This window comes from Nesoenas mayeri, assembly GCF_963082525.1.
Source record: "Nesoenas mayeri genome assembly, chromosome: 3".
Classification (NCBI taxonomy): Eukaryota; Metazoa; Chordata; class Aves; order Columbiformes; family Columbidae; genus Nesoenas; species Nesoenas mayeri.
In genome coordinates this window covers 67,470,506-67,488,433 of record NC_137544.1, presented here as the reverse complement: position 1 = coordinate 67,488,433, position 17,928 = coordinate 67,470,506, and the positions used below count along the sequence as shown (strand labels likewise).

Here is a 17,928-nt window from a genome sequence, read left to right as displayed (position 1 = left end):
AATTACATTTTTATAAAGCTTGGATTGAAGAAAATAAAACAGCAAAAGCTGATTAAAATCTACCACACAAAAATTGGCTGTTTCCACCCACTCTTTTCCACAGTTCCTCAGAGCATCACTGTGTTTATATTTTGAAAGTCTATGGTATGGAGTTCTTGAAACTAAATCAGGTTTTAATAAAACAAGGTGTTGTGGGATTTCTGTGGGGCTGAAGTTCAAGTCAACAGTCTTGAATATATAACACCAAATATGAATTTTGCTTAACTTAATACCAAGGGGACTTTCATTTAGATTTCTTTCTTTCTCTCTACAAGAGAAAAATATCTCATCACCTCTGAGAAAGTCAAAGTTATTCCAGAAGAGTGAGAGATTACGAAGTTCTCAGCATTGCAAATAGAGGTAGTTATTTTAAACAATAGCATTCAACCTTCTATATTGCTTCTCTCACTCTTTCAGCACATACCTGTTTCTCTGCAGGATGGATTTGCAGCTGCAAAGCATCCAGATGCTGATTTATGTGTATGTGAATACTCAAGGTTAACAAGAATATGTTCCCTGTGGGAGAAACAGTCAGTGCCATTCAGACTGCATTCCTTTTTCCTTTCTTGCCATAGAGTAAGCTGTTGAAAATGTATCTGAGGAAACTGCAGGTTCCTGTTCTACTCACATGAACAAATTCAATTTTTCTAATTGGGATCAGTTAGAGTACCTATCCCTGTGACTGGATGGCCAGCAGGCAGGAAAATGAGTTTAAATACCTGCTCTAAATCCAGGACAGAGAGGCTAAATTTTACACTTTTTCTGACATAATTGTTTTCCTTTCTATTCATGTACAGTGTATGGGGTTTTGGGCTTTTTTTTTGTTTGTTTTTTCAACACACAGCTTGAGATCAATGACCGAAGCAGGTGTCCCAGCTCACAACTTGACAGGAGAGTAGGGAAGAGAAGATTTGTGACTTGGGTTGTCGAGCAGGTTGCCCTCCTAGCCAGAAGTAGGTGTCCGTCTGTTGCCAGCTTTACTGGATTAGATTAGAAACCTGAACACCACTTTTGCATGTCCTCCTAATTTCATCTCTGATGGGCTCCTGCAGGCATCTGGCTGGTTCTAGGGGTACCCTTCTTACACAGATCCCATACATTGCCTGAAAGGACCAGGACCTACAGAGACCCATGGACTGTGTGTTGAGTAAGATGCACTGCAACAGCAATGAAGTATTTATTCTATATCTGAACTGGGCAGCTGAGAAAGCCCAGTCTGGGTATGATTTGAGAGGCAGTTCCATTTTACCTCTAAACACATCTAGATAATACGTGCACAGCTGAGAAATTCACTTGACTTTGTACCTTTTAATACAAGGAGCTTGTATTAAAAGGTAATATCTGACTGGACTGTCATCCAGACTATCATCATGCATAGCCAAACACTGTGGCCGCACATTCCTCTCCCTATGCAGGAACCTGGTCATTAATCTGTGCTTCCCATACAGACCCTTCCTCAAGGCAGCTGACAGTATTCACCAAAGCATGTTAAGGTGAGTGGCAGTGTCATATAGGACCAGTAAGGGTGTGCCCAGCGCTGCAAAACCAATGGGGTGAGAGTAATGAGTGGCTGAGGTGACCGGAGTGACTGAGAACCTGTCAGGATGAAACCTGTGCATACTCCAACTTCTTCTCTCTCCCCTCTGTGCCCTGGTGTCCACATGAAGAAAATGGGAGGTGCACTGGGCAGGGCAGGACCTGTAATGCTCCCCAGCAAGTGCCAGTCGCAGTGCATGACATGCCAGTGCCCTGGGACACACCATCTCCTGGAATCCTTATAGCCATGACTCTCCCTCTTATCCTGGGTGGGCTTCTCCAAAATGCAGATTAAGTTGCTGTGGATGCAGACACTTCAGAGCTGACCCTGTGCAGCCTGAGATGAGGGTTGTCTGGGCTGGGTGGGCCTTAGCTGGTGCTAAAAAGAGCTTATGGGCGCTGCTGGCTGCATGCAGCCAGTACCCCTGAACCCTGCTCTCCAGCACACACCTCAGCACCCACCACTATCTGACATTTCTTTATCCAGTTTGTCCCAACAGGCCCAGATAAAGGCATAAATTCGTTGCTGCTGTGCTGATTCAGGTCCCAAGCAGCTGGCTGAGGTATAACATGGGTTAAGCATTTAGGCATTGACTATTCTTGGATTAGTCCATGATCCTGTCGCTTTTTAATCTTTCCTTGGATAAGATAGCTGAATCAAATTTTTAAAATTCACTGTAGCATATTCAGCCCTCAAATATTTCTTACTTTGGTTCCTTCAATTCTTCTTTTTTCTTCCCCCAGAATATCAAGGATGAATACGAGGGTTTGTGAATCATCTCATTCATGTTTAATATGGAGGTAATACTGCCGCTTATCTGTTTTATTGACCCATTTACATAGACAACGGTGGTGCTGCAAGCCTGGTATTCAATTGGTGATGTTTCGCTTTCCTGGGATTTGTGCAATATGACTAATTTTGTGAGTTAAACATTGAAGAGATGCCAGCAGTTTTTAAAAGTCACATTCCCACTTGGCTTTTTCTCATAATCACTGTTGCAAGCAAGATTACTGGGATCACCGTAACAATAAAAATAAGGGGGGGATAGTGTCTTGGTTTAGTCTGGGATTTTGGAAGATTTTTTTATTTTCTTTTTCTTAATTTTGCACTGGACAGCATTTATGCATTTGTATATGGTTAATGCCTCTGCTTGCTGTTTATAAGCAGTTTCTTCCCAGAAAATATATAAATCTGGGTCTGCTTAACAGTAGAAGCACACCACAAATGAGATTGTGGGGGCGGTGGCTGAAAAGTAGAAGCGGGATAGGGTCAAGGACTGAACCTTGGGTCCACCCCTTTCTGCTTACTGCTGTTCTGCTCTTCCATTTTCTTCCTCTCCTTTTCGGGAGAAACTACTGAACTTGGAAGGAAGGCTTCACGTTTCCATAGTTATGGCATTCTTTTCTTCCCTAACTCCAGTCTTTATAGCCATTATATGTGTTTTGATTGGAGCATTACTGAAGAAGATTAATGGAGAAAAGGAAAAAATTGAGACTAAAAGCAAGCCTCTATCTCGCCCTTGGGTGGATGAAGATTTGAAAGATGGCAATGACCACCACTTAGAGGAAGAAGGTAAGAAAAGTGTTATCCATCTGAGCCTTTTTGTTGTTTCAATTTTATCTGCTGGTATGAGTAAAGCAAATGTGATCTTCTGGACTTCTCCACAGCAATAGCAATGCATAGTGCTACACTGCTGCTGTGCCCCAAGCTTGTCAGCTCCCTGAAAGGAGGCTGTCCTCATCTCATGTCACTCTTGGTATAAATGTCTATTTCTTCCAGATCCCACGAGTCAGAGTGCAAAAAGAAAATGCATTTTCAAAGACCTCTGTCCCTCAGCACAGCAGATCTCAGGCCTGTGAGGGACTTCATGGGCAATGTAGGGAAAGAAAGGAGATATCACTGAAGTCCCCACAGCCTCTTCTCAGGCCTCATTAGTGTGAGCAAAGGGAAGACCTGCGGAGAGATTTTCTGTCTACAAGCTGGTTTTGTAGACATCTCATCCCACTTTACCATCCAGTGCTACATATTTGGTCTCAGCACCCACAGAAAAGATGGAAATGGATCTATTGCAGTTGTTACAAAAGTCCCCCATTTGTGACTTCTGAGAATGTCTATGAGAACTTTAGCTGGATTAGCACTGAGATCATTTAGGAGCTGTGTTTATCAAATATTTAAAACCAAAATGTGATGATGGTACTAATCTGTTCACTCAACTGTATGTTTGAACCTGTACAGAATGCCTCTCTTTTTTTCATCAGTAATTTCTGATGCACAGCTTGAACAAAAGTCTGAGCACAAAATGTGCCCTTTCCTCTTTTTTACTTGGTGACTATTCTCCATAAACTCCCTTTATTTCCTTGTGAAATAAAAACCTATAGAGTTCTGTTCCTCTGAAGTTTTTAAACTTGCAGTTAGTACAACTTGCCCCTTTTTTTTTTCTTTCCCCTGAAGATGGTTTAAAAATCTTGTTGTGTGTTTTTTGGCCCGTAATGACACATTCCCTAAGTCTGCTTCTAGGAATCTTGAAACTTATATTGGTTTTGTGCACATGTACCTGTCTCTAAGAACCATTATTTCTCTTTATTTCTTGATGTTTAGTGTACTTTGAGTTAGTGTTATGTATCAGTTTCCAGAAATATTTGATACCTGGAACATTTTAAACCATGTTGACTATTTACCAAATATACAAAATGTCTTTAACAAGTACTTAATATGTTGCATCTTCCTTAGTTCAATGCAAAATTGTTTCTGTGTAAAATTATCCCATATTTCCTTTGTCACTAATGGCTTACTAGTTAAGTTAAATTGCTGCAAATTAAAATTCCTGTGGGTAGCTCAAGTGATAATTTATGAATTACCAGTGACATCTTTGACCAGAGCTCTTTCTATCAGTTTAAAAATGTGGATCTTCTAAATAAACAAACCTATTAGCTCTTAGCAAAGAGCTTCACTGACACAACTCCATATATAAAATGTTATTTTTTAATGTCTTAATTGTTTTCCTTTGTATACATGTGCTAAATTCAAAACTGTGTTAGTTTAAAATTTCTTACAAAAAATGGCAGGTAGATAGACACGTTTGTGCTGTTACTAAAGGAGATTTATTTATTTTTAAATAAAACTTCTCTTGATGTACCATGTCATCCAACATTAAATTAGATTTTCTTGCCATGTTGCTTTTAACAACAAATAATATTATTTTCCTTAACAGTGTGTGATTCAAATCAACAGCTTCACAAAACAGGCATGTCTTTATCTCTAGAAAAATTAAAATAATTGCATCATTCTTGGGGAAGTTTTTTTTTGGTAGGGGAAAGCCCAGTCTAAGTGAGAAGAGAATGTGGCCACCTTGGTAAGGATCTGCTGCTCTGCTAATAGTATACATAAGGATCAAAATACGTTCACCTTATTGTCAGTGTTAGAATTTTCACTGACTGCACGAGATGCTGAAATGGAAACGTGGATATTAACAGAAATTTTCTTAATAGTAAAGAATATTTTACCTGCTGTGTAAATTCTGCTACTATGCTAATGTATGTTTATCAGAAAAGCTCATTTCTACTTAAGTATCTCAAGCTGGCCTGTGTTTAAGGATAAAGTTCCTCTGAAGGGACTTTGTGTTAGGTGAGATGAAACATTTCTAAGGCCTTGTATAAAGCTATAATCTAGGACTGCTGTAGGTGAACAAGCTGAACTTTGAACAGCCTTCTGACAGAAAGGGGCAGCTGAATACCAAGTCTTTTGATACGTGTCCATGACCAAAGTGAGGGCACTTTGCCAAGAGAGCAAAGCTCTCTGTTAGAAAAACACTGAACTTACTGAGGCAACATCAGCCCCGTGAACCTTCCCTCAAGTGGTGCTACCAGGGCTGTTGCTCCAGAGGGAGCCATACCTTTGGGCAGCAGAGCATTCAGTGTGAGCAGCTGAACCACTTGGGCAGACTCAGTAGAATCACTTAATGGCAGCAAAGGGCAGAAGGGGCATGGCCAAGTGCTCCTGAGCTTGTCACTGTTATGCATTCCGTAGCTGAAGAGAAGGATGTTTCTCAGAGCAGCCAGAAACCCACTTCTTTAGTTAAGTGGAAAGCATTAGCTCAGTCCATTTGTTTAATGCCTTAGCTGGCAGTCCTTCAGATTTGTTTGCATACCCATCTGTCCTGCAAACTTTTCTTTCATTTCCGAGATCCAGAATGAGAGATTGTTGTACCATGGATTGGAAAGGATGGTCTCTATGCCTGTATATCTGGCCGTGTCTTGCATGAAGCAATGTGTGACTACCAATTAGGTACAGATGGAGAAGATTTTTCAGCCTTGTCTTGAATGATGAGTCACAAGGGCTCTATTCCAGTGGTGGGCATCTGATCTCAAAATGGTGGTACCTTGTCTCCCACTGCTTCAGGTTTCCACAATTAGATCTGAGCTGTTGCAAAGACAAATTCAGTCTCTAGACCAAGGAACTTATTGTGTATTGGTCACTTTCTTGGTCATATATTCAGGGCAATACAGTCGATGGACAGGGTAGATAAAGACCCAGTTTACAGTGGTGTGGAGGATAAGGTTGAATTTTATTTGTATGCTTGTTACTCTGGGGATCAGTTGCAGAAATTATTAGCAAAGGCATTTATTAGTACATATTAAATTGTGAGGAGTTTGGTGATATGCTCTACTTAAGGACTTCAAAGCACTATACAAAGGCCCAAATGTTCCACTGCTCATTGCTTGTGATACTTCTTCTAACAGACCTCTTCCACTTAGAAGTATTTCTCCTCTCCCCAAGTTCAGAGGTTTCCCATGTCTTTTAATAATACTACTGACATGAATGAGGCAGTAGCAGTTTAATTTTCCAGTTCAATGGCAGTTCATGTTTTGTGTAATTTAGGAACACAAGACTTACATGAACTTGATGCATCATTGTGTTTATCTCCCTGCTGCTGCAGACACCTCCAGCCTTTGTCATTAGTTGAATTAACATGAAAACTGGCCTTTTTTGACCACCATTTCTTTAACCTTGCTGGAGGGCTATTCCAGAACTTCATGCAATGGGTTAAAAATCCTCCTCTGCCTGTCTGCCCACCCAAGCTTATTTAATACTACTCTGTAACCATTTTGCCCATTCCAGTTTCTTGTTAGATTAAAGGAAACTTTTTCAGCCCTGGTGTATACCCTCCTGTGGTTTATAGGGACAAATGGAACTACTTCTCAGCTTTCCTTTAACTAGGTAGACCAGCAAATCTTCTCTTTTCATAATGGACACTCCATTCCTCTGCAGATCTTAAGAAACCTGCAACTATTTTTCAGTTTGAGGTAATTTTCACAATATTTTGATGCTAGCTTTTTTCTTCCAGGGTCTGGCTCTGCCACTTGATACTCCTTTTGCTTAAGATCCCTGACCAATTCTTGGGGTTTCCAGGGTCAGCCTGCTAATCACTATTTATCACCCAGTAGTAAGGCACTCCATCACTTTTAGTTCCCTATTAGCCACACACTCAGTTCAGGATTGGATTCACTACTGAGATTCCTGTAGTGGCAGATTGTGTAGTGGTCTGCCATTAATCAAGTGAAAAACCACAGGGTCAGTTGCCCAGCATTTTAAGTCCAAAGATCTGACAGCTTTCTCTATATGCCTTTAATTGTTTTCCTATGCATCGTGCCTTTACACTGGAAGAGAGGCTTGGAGAGGAATTCTATGCTTAGGAAGCAATTACTTAGCGATGAAACAGAAAGAGCTGGTTTGGAAAGCAAATGTGTTGGTCTAGACTGAGGTTACGAGTGAGATTTCTCAAGGATCAGTCTCAGGACTAATTGCTAATATTATCTAGTGGTCTTTGCATAAAGCCAAGGAGTGTACAAGTGAAATTTTTTAGTGACATACAATGGGGAGCCAGCAACACAGGGAAGCATCAGTGTAGGCAAAATAAGTGGTCAACAGAAATGAAATTACAAGACCTTGTTCTCAGTGTCAGTTTATGTTATTAGGAACTCATTGCAAGAATTTTTGCTACAAACTGAAGCAAAATTTATTACATGTTCTGCAGGCTAATTATAACTTCCCATATGAACTGCTGGAAAGAACACAAACATCATTCTAAAATATATCCAGAGAGGAATTTCTGATAGAATTAGAGAAATAGTACTTTTTAAATGAGATTTCAGTTGGGATGTCTGAGCCAAAACCATTTCAGATTTGCTTAAAAAGCAGGAAGCCTGATGACTATTGTAAATGTGCAACAGAGTTGATGGCAATCTTGAGAATGTGGCTAACAAAATAATAGACTGACTAGCAGGTTGTCTGTTGTCCATCAAATGATGTCATGCACAGAGATGTAAACAAGACATTCATAGTATTGTATAATGTGACTATACAAACAGGAATATGTCTAAACACAACAATTAAAGATATAGAGAGCAGGCACTAAACAGATGGTTCTGATAATGATTTTAGCTTAGCATATGGATAATGTTAACTGCTAAGAGTGGATGGTAGACACATGGTGGAGGAGAATAAATAATAGATGAATTTATTAAAAAAAAATTGCCAGGAGAGTTTTGGTTTTGTGTATCGCTTCTCTCACTTCTCGGTTTTTCTGCCTCAGTATTCCCATTTTGAGTGTATTAAGGTTGGTAAGTTTTGCTTAGAAAACTTAAGCTCAGATATGGTGAGTCCCATACTTTCCTTCTCATTAGTCACCTCACCTTTGTCCCATGTTCAATAACTTTGAAAGTACTTGTCTTTTTTCATCTTGTTACCACACAGAAGCTTCAATTCTTTTATTTTCTTCTACTTGCATGGAAAAAAAAAAACCAACAAAAACAACCCCACACAATACAAAACAAGCAAACAAATCTCTCAAAATTTAAGTTGTCTTGGCCTTAGGTAATGCTGCAAGCTTTATACTTCATGTCTTATAAGACCACTTTTTCTTCCATTCCTAGTTGGCTACAGGTCATTTAATTGAGATGTTTATTAAACCAATTACATCTAAGATTAATTTTATAACTCTGATCTAAAGACATGCCAAATCTCCCTGCTTTCTGACCCCCGAGTTCTTCAATCTGAGTTCTCCCGTGTAATTTTTCTTAATCCCTTATCTTCCCCAAGTTTGTTCCCTTAAAAATTGAGAGCCACAATTACAGACCTACTTTTCCTCACCCTTTAATTTAGTCAATTAAATTGAATGAATGGATAATCTCAGTTTAGAAGTTGTTGGTTTTTTTTTTTTCTAACTTCCTCCCTTTCCGCTGAAATGAAAGCTGAAAGAGTAACTACACCAAGAGAAGAACAGGTTATTTGGTTAAGGTATTGGCTGTTTCACTTGGGAAGCTTGGTTTCTAATATTAACTTATCATTCTGTCAACATCCTATTGCACCACACAACTTGCTGGTGTAAACAGAGCCTTTTAACCCTGTGGTATTCCCTTCACTGAGTGGGGAGGAGGAACAGCAAAAAAGGGGTTGTGAAAGTTTCTGAAAGAGATCACCAGAATCCTAGTAATGGGCCAGTCCTAGTGAGCCAGTGGCTATTTAATAGTAAATAATGTACCTTACTAAAGCTAAACCACAAAAGGAACACTAGGAAGAGGCATCCTCTTTCTTTTTCAATTTCAATGTGCAAGAAGGCCACAAAAATGATTTTTACAACGGATCACTGTTTCCCATTACTCTGGAGCCAGCTCCTTGCAAACTGTGACTAAGAGTGCTTAACACAGGCATGAAATGCGAAACACAACAAATTTCCTGGGTGACTTCTTTGTGAGCAAAGTGAAATGCATGTTGTTTGGGGACCAGAATAATTCTGTTTAGATTCAACATATGAAACTGGATACATTGCAGCCTCTTGCACATGCTGGGCCACACTTGTGAATATTTCACCGCTGTTTATAAACTGAACAAAAAAAATCAGCCTGGTCTCTAAGGCAACTGCGTACTACTAAAACACAGAAATAATTGCTTTTTGAATTTGCACTGCAGATTGCTGTGATTCTGGAATAATAGCCTAATGGTGACTGAAAAAGAGCTTGAATATTTTTTTCCTGACTCAGCCCTCTGTGGCAGATTGTTCAATACTATTGACTAGTCAAAATGCAAAATTTAAATGGCTTTAACTGCCACATCATAGTTGCAAAAAATGCTATCCCTGCTGATTCCAGGAACGCAGGGGAGAAAGAGGAGATCTTAGAGACAATAGAAAATGCATTTTGTGGTATAAAAAACCCCAAAGAGGCAGATTTCAGTGAAATGAGGAACCATTTTGAGTTCTTAAATTAAAGACAAGAAACAGAATATCCTACATTTGATACGTTGTTATCCCAAGTATAGATGCCTGTCATCCATTTCCTCTTATGCTGAAAGTATCGTGAAACCAAAGAACTTAACCACAAAGTCACATTTGTGCAGAGCCTGGACTTGCAATGCTTCTGCTATGAAACATGAATATGGAAGAATGTGACATTCAGCTCTTCAGAGGAGATTTTACACATAGTGGTAGTTAAGCCCTCTCAACTTCAGTAATATAATTGATTTTTTCTTATTAGACTGCTCAGGAACATATACACATGTTCACATTCACTAACTGAGAAAAGTGGGCTTAAAGGTGGGCCACCTTTTTCAGCTTGTAAGCCATTTTTACAAGCAGGCTTGGACACTGAAGTGGAGAAGGCCATAACTTCTTCGTCAATCACACTTGATAGAGCCAGCCAGGACCCTTCCACCTCTTGATATTTAAACAAGGTGTTTATTCAGTAGCTGGAGTTTGGGATCAATGAGTTGTGTCAACTGGAACCTCAGACTTTGCCTTTCTAGTGGTGTAGAAGTGCAGTGTAGGCCAATGCAGGCCAAAGTGCGTTATGGTGATAAATGCCAAAGATATAAACAGCGTTCTCCAGTAAAAAAAAAAAAGATCCCTGACCTCTTTTATTTTCTTGCAGAGGCTGACGAAGTGTGGCAAGGACTTGATGAAAATGTTGCTCATGTCCCCTTCTTCGCAGAGCGTTACTCTGAGGCCGAAATGATTAAAAGGTCACAGATGTTTTACGAACTTCTTAATAAGAGGCGGTCTGTCAGGTTTCTCAGTGATGAGCCGGTCCCCAGGGAGGTTATCGATAATGTCATCAGAACAGCAGGTATGCTACTGGGTGGTTCAAGGTTTGAAAAGAAAAAAAAAAAAATATAAATCAGCATTACTGTTCAACTGTGTAAAAGTGATGTGGAAAAGCCAAGGGAATTGGCATTTGGCTTATGGTTTTCATACATTCACCTGTAAGCCATAATGAATGAATACCCGTTGACTGACTGGGAATTACTCAGCTTGAACTGAGTGTGTCAGGGACTGGTCTGGGGCATTCCCAATTGCTTTGTATTTGCAGTGCACCCAAAAGGGAAAAAGAGCACTTCAACAGCACAAAATAAAACATTTCATTTTCTAGCTTTAAAATATGTTGTTTAAAATAAAATCGATGTACAATTTCATTAGACATCTTTCAAACAGAAATATTGAAATGTTTTCTCTCAAAAATGTAAAGCCATGTGTACTTCACATGCTTTAAAATTTAATGTATTATGATTATATTTATCATGTGTGCGGGGTTGTGTTTTGTTTTGTGGTTTCCTTGGTTGTGGTTGGTTTTGTTTTTCCACTTGTGGTGGTTTTTGGTTTGGTTTTTTTTTTCCTCCAAACAAATTGATGAAATTGTCTCAGCCATGAAAAATATTATATTTGACATAAATAGTTGCAGTTTATTGAGGGGGAAAAAGTTTCAGTCTAGAACAAGAAATGTTTTCCAGTCCTTTCAACATCAGTGCCAGGCCACTATTGCGTATGACTGGAGTGCTATGCTGAAGACCATGATTGAGGTTATTTGAGTGAATGTCAGAAATGGATTATTTCTTTCTTTCTTTTTTTTTTCTTTTTTTTTAATTAGAGAGAGAGAGAGAATTTATGTGTTTCTAATCATTACTGCCACATCCTGGACTAATCTCATCTCTGCTTTAGTAACGTTGACTTCAGCTAGGAATGGTTTTGACCCTCATTATTTCTCATTTTCTCTGAACCAGTCACTACTAGTATGGAAAATATTCACAAAGTGCCTCAGAAAAAAGTTCAAGAGCCTCTAGCAAGATTAATAATATAGAGATTCTCAGCATTTGAGATGCATTTTTTTTCTTTTAACAAACTGTAAGCAGCTTTGTTACTGCACTGTAAAGAGTCTCCATCTTTCTCTAATTAGCTGGGAGTCATTAAAACACTGAGCATGTTTTGGCAAATGCAGCAAAGCGAACAAGCCTGGAGTGCAGATGAAGTACTTAGGGCTGTGTAGAGAAAAAGAAATAAAGCAAAGCATAAATGTCATCAGTTCTTACCCAAACCGAGGAGAGGCAAGGTTCACGACATAAATGCATTTTACTACAGAAACAGTTCAAGCTGCTTATTCAGTGTTTCTGGAACTGAAATCAGTGCTTAGGTAAGCAAATAGTGTATATGTCCAAGACGTTCAAATATTTTTAAAATTTGTATGAGGGGCTAGAAAGATCTAAACAGCCTACTTTACCCAATTATCTGTGAACCCACACAGATAACTATATTCTTCATCCTTCTGGCTTTCATCCTCTAGGCAGTTAAAATATTCTCAAATGTTGTTGGTGTGTAATGATCAGGGCTGAATGAGCAAGTGCGGATTTAATATGTGCACACCTACATACACCAGCTGTCACTGGGACAAGAGGCTCAAACCTGTATGCTATATGGCAGATGCCGGCATTGTGCAGCTCATCAGCTTTGTCAGTCACTGATTGTGGGTGGTCACTTCGCCTTGGTTCCCTTAAAGCCATTATTAGCTTTGCGTTTCAGATAAAATCATGTCTAAGAGTGGGGTGCATATTCAGATGACATATTGTTTTTGGTATAATGCAGTAGCATGACTGTGTGCGTATGTTGCACTGCCTCACCATAAGAACCTCAAAGGAATTTTTACAAATCTCTAACTTTAGTTTCCTGTAAGACAGTGGTATGGAAGGACTAATCTCTGTCACTGAATGGGACTTCTTATTCCTCAAGGAAGCAATAAACAGGACTGTCTGACAGAATTAATCTCAGTTTTTTTCTCCCCATCTCATCCACTTGCTTTCTCATTGCTTTGTTGGTCAGCCCGAAAACCCACAAGGAAAAGCTGATGTCTCCCACTGAACAGCCTCTTTTCTGGGTTTTCATCTTTCCCTGGTTTTATATGAAGGTACTTCACCCAGTGGAGCGCACACTGAGCCCTGGACCTTTGTGGTAGTGCAAGATCCGTGTTTAAAACATAAGATTCGTGAGATTGTAGAAGAAGAAGAAGAAATCAACTACAAAAAAAGGATGGGAGACAGATGGGTTAATGACCTGAAAAGATTGAGGTATGAAAAAGTCAATTGACTAAGGGGTATGAAGGGATGTTTTAGTCTGGGAAAGACTATACTGGGATACAGGAAAATTTTAGTCATGTGCCTTTTTTGTTTTTTCTCAATTTCAGGGAGGAAAATAAAACCTGAAATTATTCAGCTCAATTTTTAAAACCTTGTTTTAAAAATGTTCTTTCAAGCTTGTACTCCATAAAATCTCCCCAGTTTTCTGGTGCTGCTCAGAAGATCAGCTGTAAATATTTCCCAAATCCCGACTGGAGAAAAAGAACGAAAGTACAGTTGGAGACTGCCCCAGCCAGGGAGTTGCCAAGGTCTCCATAATGTGGTCCTTTTGTGAATTTACAGCTGGAAAGAAAAGACTGCTGTTTGAGGAAATTGGTGTTTCCACCCAGCAGGAGCTGAAAAAACATTATTATCTATATGTTAATTCTGACTTCCTTGTTCTAAGGTCCAGGTGAGATGCAGCATCTGACTGCACACAAAGGAAAAACTCACTATGCCCGCATTCTTCAATCTGACCAGAAGAAGGATGAAATAAGTGATTCAGATGTTCAGCACACTCTTTCCTGTTGCATGGCTTTATCTTCATTCTCAAGACAATGGGAGTATGACTGAAAGCACCACAGTTTAGAAAATTCAAGTGATAAAATGAAACTTGTCTTGAATTCTTCTACTATCCTTTTCCATTTCTTCCTCCATCTTAATATATTTCTAAGATTCATGTTTGGAAAGAAAAACTTAAAAATGTGCATAGAATCACACCTTGGTGGCTGGTTCTTAAAATTGCCTCCAGTCAAAGGGATTATATACTCTCCATCTTGAAACTTTTCCAAGCATTTGACCCCATCATTCTTTTTTTTTCTATTGACCTAACTCTCATCCCATTTTTTTCTTGTTGTTTGCCAAACTATGGATTCCCAAAAGTCACTTGGAGCTTTGCTGCTAACTGAGGTACTCCCAAATCTTGTCCCTACGCAGGTCCCTAATTATGCAATATTTAATTGTTCTGAATGCCTGACTGACTTGCTAACTTCGCACAATGGGAAGACGTCTACTGAGTCTTGGCCTATTAAGTGAAGCCTATGCGCAAAGCTTTATAGGGTTGATTTGCCTTACTTATTTCATAATGTTATTATTTTTCAGGTGCTTATGTACTAGATAAACAACCAAAATATAGTATTTTTAATATCTTGAGTGAGAACAGCAGAAAACACACATTTTGTTGTCTAAATCCTACATCATAATTGTACATACTGTAATGGAAAAAACTGTGAACCAAATTAATTGTAATAGAGCTGAAATATCCAGAAACAGAATAACATTTTTTGCTGTGAGAAAATATTTAGCTTTAAACCTTCGACCAAGAAGTTTTGAACTTTCCTGCCACCAGTTTTCCCTGCAATCACAAAAAAAAAGTTGGCACTGCTGGTAGCAAGTGGAGCTGCAAGTCTGCAAAATTCCAGGAATTAAATAATCTCAAGGGCAAATGCTCATGAGGCCAGTTCATAGATAAGAGGTCAAGAACTACCTCCTGTTTTTATTCAGTTCTACTCTTCAGAGCGAGTGCATCAACTCCTCAGCCAAATCCATTAAAATTGAGAAGTCTATTCAAGCTTGCTTTTTTTTTTTTTTCTAAGAACTGTTTCTATTTAGCTGATAATACTTAATCCTTTGCAGTAAAAGTTCTAAGTTTAGTCTACTGCTATAATTGTCATGTGCACCTTTGCAGGCAGCAAACGCGACTTAAGGGAAAGTGAAAAGGTTGCAAAATAAATGTCTTAAACATTATTCTTTTGCAGAACAAACTGGATCAAGGAATACTTGGATACTGCTCCATATCTGATTCTCATTTTCAAGCAGATATATGGGAAGCTTCCAAATGGCAAGAAGAAGACCCACTACTACAATGAAATCAGTGTTTCTATTGCCTGTGGTATCTTGCTTGCTGCGCTGCAGGTAGGTCAACAGAATGAACATACTGAGAGCCAATATATCGATTTGGATAACATACCAAAGCTATTCTGTCCAAATGAGAGTGGAACCCAATTTAGATTTTAACATTGTCAGTCTTGTGCATTACTCCAGTTCCTGGCAATACATCTTAACTTTGAGTTTTAATGTTATTCTGCGCAAGCCTACATCTGGGAAGGTGATTCCTATCCCCAGCACTGGTTAACAAGAAGAAAAATATAATGCAACTTGCTTCCAGACTCTTCTTCTGGAACAGGCTTCGCCCCCTGTTGTTTCTGCCTTACGCACTAACAGGGCTGACAGGGTCTGCAGCCTACCCAAGCATGGCTGTGTACTGCCACACTGGCCCCTTCTTTCAAGTAATCCTTAAAAAGTGGTTCAACCTCAAGTCATTTTTAGTACACAATGAAAAAAAAAAAAAAATCAGGGAGGTTTTTCACAGAACGGGCTGTGCTATTTCAATCAGTCTTTCTGAGGCATTTCTGAAAGTGAATTGATTTCTAAAGCTCAGCATGTTTGACACCAGCAGTGGTTTCTCCGTGCTCAGTTCTGCTTGTTATATCTGATGTACTCATACATGTGTTTAAATAGTGAAGTTATTCTGATAGTTAACTTGGCCTGCCAGCAGGATAACAGCAAGGTGCCACCTCTTATATTAGACCAGTTTCCTATCAGAAACTGCCATTTCTTCTCCATTCTGTTTTGAGTGACACTTCTTTTCCTGCATTGCTGCTCCTCAGGAGGATCTTCAGGATGGGAAATCTGATAAATGAGCAGCTCAGAAGCACATTGCTGGGGTGTTACGGCTCTGCAGCTGCACAGTGCTCTATGGAGCTGGGAGCAAAGGGAATGGGGCAGAGCCAGCCCTGTGTCACCAGTGCCTTAGTCAGAAGCAGCAGAGGTGACAAGGCTCCACTTTCTCCTGAGCGAGCCCACCTTCAGGTTGAGATTTCTGAGGCTCCCTACCAACTGTTAGGCTCCTTAGTGCTGGATCTATAAATTAAATGACATTAAAGGACACAGAGCCATGGACTCATAACATTCAACACCACCACTATTAGCTTGTCCCCTCTTCAGAAGATCGTAGAGATTACTTAACATGAGAGGCCCATTGCCTGAGCACCTCTCCCTGGCTGACTTTTAGTTCTCAAAGCCTCCCAAAATGCGTGTGTTACATGGAGGGAGAGACTGAAATCCACATGTGCAGCTCTCAGGCAGCGCCTCAGTCGTGTTGTCATATCTTAGATAATGCCAGCTCTTTACTGTTTGTCAGATTGTTTAGTTCTTTTGTGAGATGTTGCATGAGGAGTGACACATCGACTTATTTTGGAGTTCTGATGTAAGCCAGAACACTGGTCCCTGTGAGAGAGGGTGACAGACTCCTGTGACAACTTCTGAGGCAGAGTCTGTGCCCCTGTCCCCATGAGGTACAGTTCTTGAGCAGGAACCAATGCACACAAATGTATAAGGCATCTTCCTGCTAGCTGTATGGAGGCAAGAACTGAAACATTTATCTGGAGTAGCCCGATGAACCCCATGGGGTTCAATCCCAGTGATATTCTCACAGTTGCTCCTCAGCTTCGCTGTGGTCAGGAGTCCACCATGACACTGAGCACTGCAGGCAGGCTCCTGCTGTGCAGCACACAGACATGTCAGGCAGAATGTGCTGTTGCTGCAGAGGAGAAATGCTGTGCTTCTCTGTAAGCAAAACAGGCAACTTTTATGGTACCATTTAGGCTGTTACCAAATCAGATGTTCTAAAGCTTGCAGTAGTTTCTGAGCTAGTCAATAAGAGAATGTCTGCAGGTCTGGAGGGAATAAGGGGTACAAATGCAGAGCCCAGACCTCTGTCTCACTCTGTTGCTGGCTGTCTTGCTGCAGAACGCGGGTCTGTACACTGTGACCTCCACACCCCTCAACTGCGGCCCCCAGCTACGGGTGCTGCTCCAGCGCCCAGCAAATGAGAAGCTGCTCTTGCTGCTCCCCGTTGGTTATCCCAAGAAAGATGCTACTGTGCCTGCACTGACCCGAAAGCCGCTGGAAGACATCATGGTCCTCATGTGAGCCCAGCGCCATGATGAAGGAGCACATCACTGCTGCCAGTCAGTGAGCAGCAGCCCTCTGAAGTTGTCACTGCTGTTTCTGTGTGTCATCCTCCTACGTCACTGCTGCTTTGGCTATTTACACTTGTGTTTCTTTTAGTGCTAGTAATCTTCTACTAGCAGTGAGCAGTCAAGCACTGTGTGTTTGGCAGGTGCTATTGCCAGTGAGCCCAGGCGGTTGTTCCAGGGGACATGTACAATGGCATTTAAGTGACCTTCATCACTCGATTATTCTTACGCATTGTAGAGACAATTATTTCCTTGAACTGGAAAGTATATTCTCCTGATACTTTTATGATTACCATTACACAGTTATTTTCTCTTCAGAATTTTAATGGAGGTTGTATTAAAAGATATAAAGAGGTCAAACTCAGCTGTCTTCTCTTGATCAGTGTATGCTGTTTTAATGCCCCTTCCCCATCACCGTGTTCAGTTCTGTGTAGGAGGAAGCTATTTTTCTCATATAAGGTATCATTTTTCCTACTTGATTGATCTCAAAAATTTTGTCTATACCAGGCTTTCTTTAACTATTGCTTGTACAAGTGTCTTTGGCTGGGGGATATCTAGTAGGAACAAGGCATCCAAGTAATTTCCTTGTTACCATTCATTTATACATGATCCAGGCAAAGTTAGATCATATGGCAGCTATCAGTCATGCCCCCTATATTTACTGCTTCCACTGGAAGCAGCCCAAAGGGAATTACTATTCTGGTTATCCTGTTTATAGCTACAACTATGCCGGTTCAACACCCTTATATTTAAACTGCTTTAGAGACCCTGAGAAGTGAGAGATGCTTTCATGTAGCACCAAATGAGGCATATTTCGGTTTATTTTAAGGCCGCTTCCCACAAAAGCAGTGCTCCCTACTTAAAGCTTTGTCCACAGGC

The 17,928-nt window shown here is 40.1% G+C and overlaps 1 protein-coding gene across 1 annotated transcript; it reads left to right on the top strand.

Moving 5' to 3' along the window:
* Positions 1-2,967: 2,967 nt before the first annotated feature.
* IYD (iodotyrosine deiodinase) lies at positions 2,968-17,002 on the top strand (the record flags this gene model as incomplete). The annotated part of the gene is made up of 5 exons (XM_080342583.1): positions 2,968-3,148; positions 10,501-10,695; positions 12,802-12,961; positions 14,767-14,923; positions 16,820-17,002. 5 exons carry the CDS (start codon positions 2,968-2,970, stop codon positions 17,000-17,002), a joined length of 876 nt encoding a protein of 291 aa, XP_080198709.1.
* Positions 17,003-17,928: the final 926 nt, after the last annotated feature.